This window comes from Cyprinodon variegatus, unplaced genomic scaffold (genome assembly GCF_000732505.1).
Source record: "Cyprinodon variegatus isolate N-32 unplaced genomic scaffold, C_variegatus-1.0 Scaffold0, whole genome shotgun sequence".
In the NCBI taxonomy this organism is placed as follows: Eukaryota; Metazoa; Chordata; class Actinopteri; order Cyprinodontiformes; family Cyprinodontidae; genus Cyprinodon; species Cyprinodon variegatus.
Window position 1 is genome coordinate 2494385 of NW_015150453.1, and position 2500 is coordinate 2496884.

General features: G+C 41.4%; 1 protein-coding gene across 1 annotated transcript in view; it reads left to right on the plus strand.

Annotated features, from left to right (window-relative positions):
- eaf1 (ELL associated factor 1) overlaps positions 1–2286 on the plus strand; it is a 4489-nt gene extending 2203 nt beyond the window's left edge. The window contains exons 2-6 of the mRNA XM_015380600.1: positions 577–671; positions 880–1016; positions 1180–1352; positions 1475–1696; positions 1776–2286. Of these exons, the coding sequence (XP_015236086.1) occupies positions 577–671; positions 880–1016; positions 1180–1352; positions 1475–1696; positions 1776–1825 (677 nt within the window). The 3' untranslated portion in view covers positions 1826–2286. The remainder of the gene's footprint in view (positions 1–576; positions 672–879; positions 1017–1179; positions 1353–1474; positions 1697–1775) is intronic.
- The last annotated feature ends 214 nt before the right edge of the window (positions 2287–2500 follow it).

Sequence of the window (2500 nt, forward strand, 5' to 3'; positions counted from 1 at the left end):
GAGGTCTGAGCGCCAAAGACCAAGTTATTGTATCAATACATTTCTCCTAATTGTCTTTTCTCTTCTTGTGAGTTTTTCAGATTGAAATGAAAACAACCAGGTTACCATATATCTATCCGTCCATCAGTCTGCTGCTTATTCCGTCAGGGTCACGTAGGGGCCGGTGCCTATCACCAGCAGTCTGTGGGCGAGACTCAGTCTGTTGTCAGTCTGACAGCGCAACACAGAGACACAGGCACACAAACTCTCACCTAAGGAAAATTTAAAGAAGCCACTTAACCTAACAGTCATTTTTTTTTTTGACTGTGGAAGCCGCGGTTACCTTTAGAGAACCCACACATGCACAGGGAGAACATGCAAACTCTGGGCCAAGAATCGAACAGAGAACCTTATTGCTGCAAGGCAACAGTGATACAATCTGCACCATATGAGCACTATATTTTATTATCATGAAACCTTTCTGTGAAATCTTTCAGACTCCAGTATTTCTACACTGGCCCAACAACTTCAGTTACTTTGAACAAACATTGTCAGAAGTCATCAAAGATGTGATAATTGTCTTCATTTCTTTTTCAGATGACTTCAAACCAGCATCTATCAACACGAGTTGCGAAGGAGAACTACAAGTTGGGAAAGGAGATGAAGTTACCATTACACTACCTCACATTCCAGTAAGACTCTCGGCGGAGGACGCTATAAAGCAACCTCCAACTCCTAAAACTCCAATTTGAAACTTTTAGAACTATGACAGAAGCTGTGGTTGTATAAAAAAATCTGTAAATAATGAAACAACTTTACCGAGATCTCTACAATATGAGCTGCAGCGACATTTATTTAAAGTGTATTTGAATTGATTTAAACTTCCGATTTGTCTCTCAGGGCTCCACGCCTCCTATGACAGTATTTAAAGGAAACAAACGGCCGTATCAGAAGGATTGTGTTCTCATCATTAACCATGACACCGGTGAGTTTGTGCTGGAGAAGCTCAGCAGCAGCATCCAGGTAAAGAAGACAAGGTAAGGAGTTAAATCTTCGGAATGTTGGACATATTAAAAAAAACATAGTTTTGATTTTTGCTTCATTAGAACAGATGAACTTGATTTAGTATTAAAGACAAAGGAGAAAACAAAGCTTTAAAAGACTAATATAAGGTATATCTGCTGTGTGTTTATTGTACAGGGCAGAGGGGAGCAGTAAGATCCAGGCCCGTATTGAGCAGCAGTCAGTTCGCTCCAGCCAGCCAAGCTCTCAGTTCCGGGCTCCAACCAAGCCTGGAACTGGGATCAAAACTTCCCCCTCCCAAACGAAGGACAACCCCTCCCCTGAGCCTCAGCTGGATGACATCAAGAGAGGTGAGAAGGTTCAGCCATACGCACCAGCGCTTAATCCTACACAATAAGAGGCCACTGAAACATTCAGGACCGCATATGAATGTAAATAAGGAAATATAACCCTGCTGATTCCACGCTGACAGAGCTGAGAGCCGAGGTGGAGGTCATAGAGCAGATGAGCAGCAGCGGCAGCAGCAGCTCCTCTGATTCAGCCAGCGCTTCGGGGAGCGGCGACGACAGCAGCAGCAGCGACGGTGAGAACGACGCCCCGCGGCCTCTCAGTCAGACCTCCCCCAGCCGTCTCCCCATCGTCAACGGAGGAGTCGACCGGCAGCAGGGCAACAACCAGCTCATCAACACGCTCCGTGAGTGTCTGACTTTTCACCAATCGCTTGGAAATCTTTTCAGGAGACATTTTCTCACCTGCTTTCTTCTGCCGATCAGGAAACGACCTTCAGCTCAGCGAGTCGGGCAGCGACAGCGACGACGACTGAACTCTCCGGGTCAGTCTCTCGTCCTTCACACTCCTCCTCTCTGCCTAATTCTGTTGTTTCTTTGCAGTGATACCTTAAATCAGCTTTATATTCTAGTGTGACTTTATTTTTTTATATTTTATTTTAGTATATCCCCCATAGACACATTAGCAGTGTGTTTCTATTAGATGTATATTTTGCTTTGTATAGTAAAAAGCCCAGAAACATTTGACCTGAAGAAGGTGGAAGATTGTATTTAGAGCATTCATACATATTTTACGTACTAAAAGATTCTACTTTTATCTGCCAAATTCATCTATTTTTTTATGTTAAACTGAACAAGGAAATTATTCTAAAGGGAACCAACCAAGTGCTCCTACCTGTATGTGGTAATCATCTCTATAATCCATGTTTTTTGTTGTTTTTTTTAACATAAAAACTAATTTAGTATTAATACTGTGCAAATACAATAGTTTCATTAATAGATGAATAGATTAAAATGGATGGCAGAGGCGAAGTGTTACTAGGAAAGAAAAAGTGGATTATTCTAAATGCAATAATTTGGTGAAACTTTTAGGACTGTTTAGAAAAATCTAATTTTACCTGCCTTTTTTTTTTTTTTTTTTTTTTTTACAGTAAATGTGGAAAACAACCTTTTAATCCTAATGCAGAAAGTCTGAGTGTTTAACATTTGTT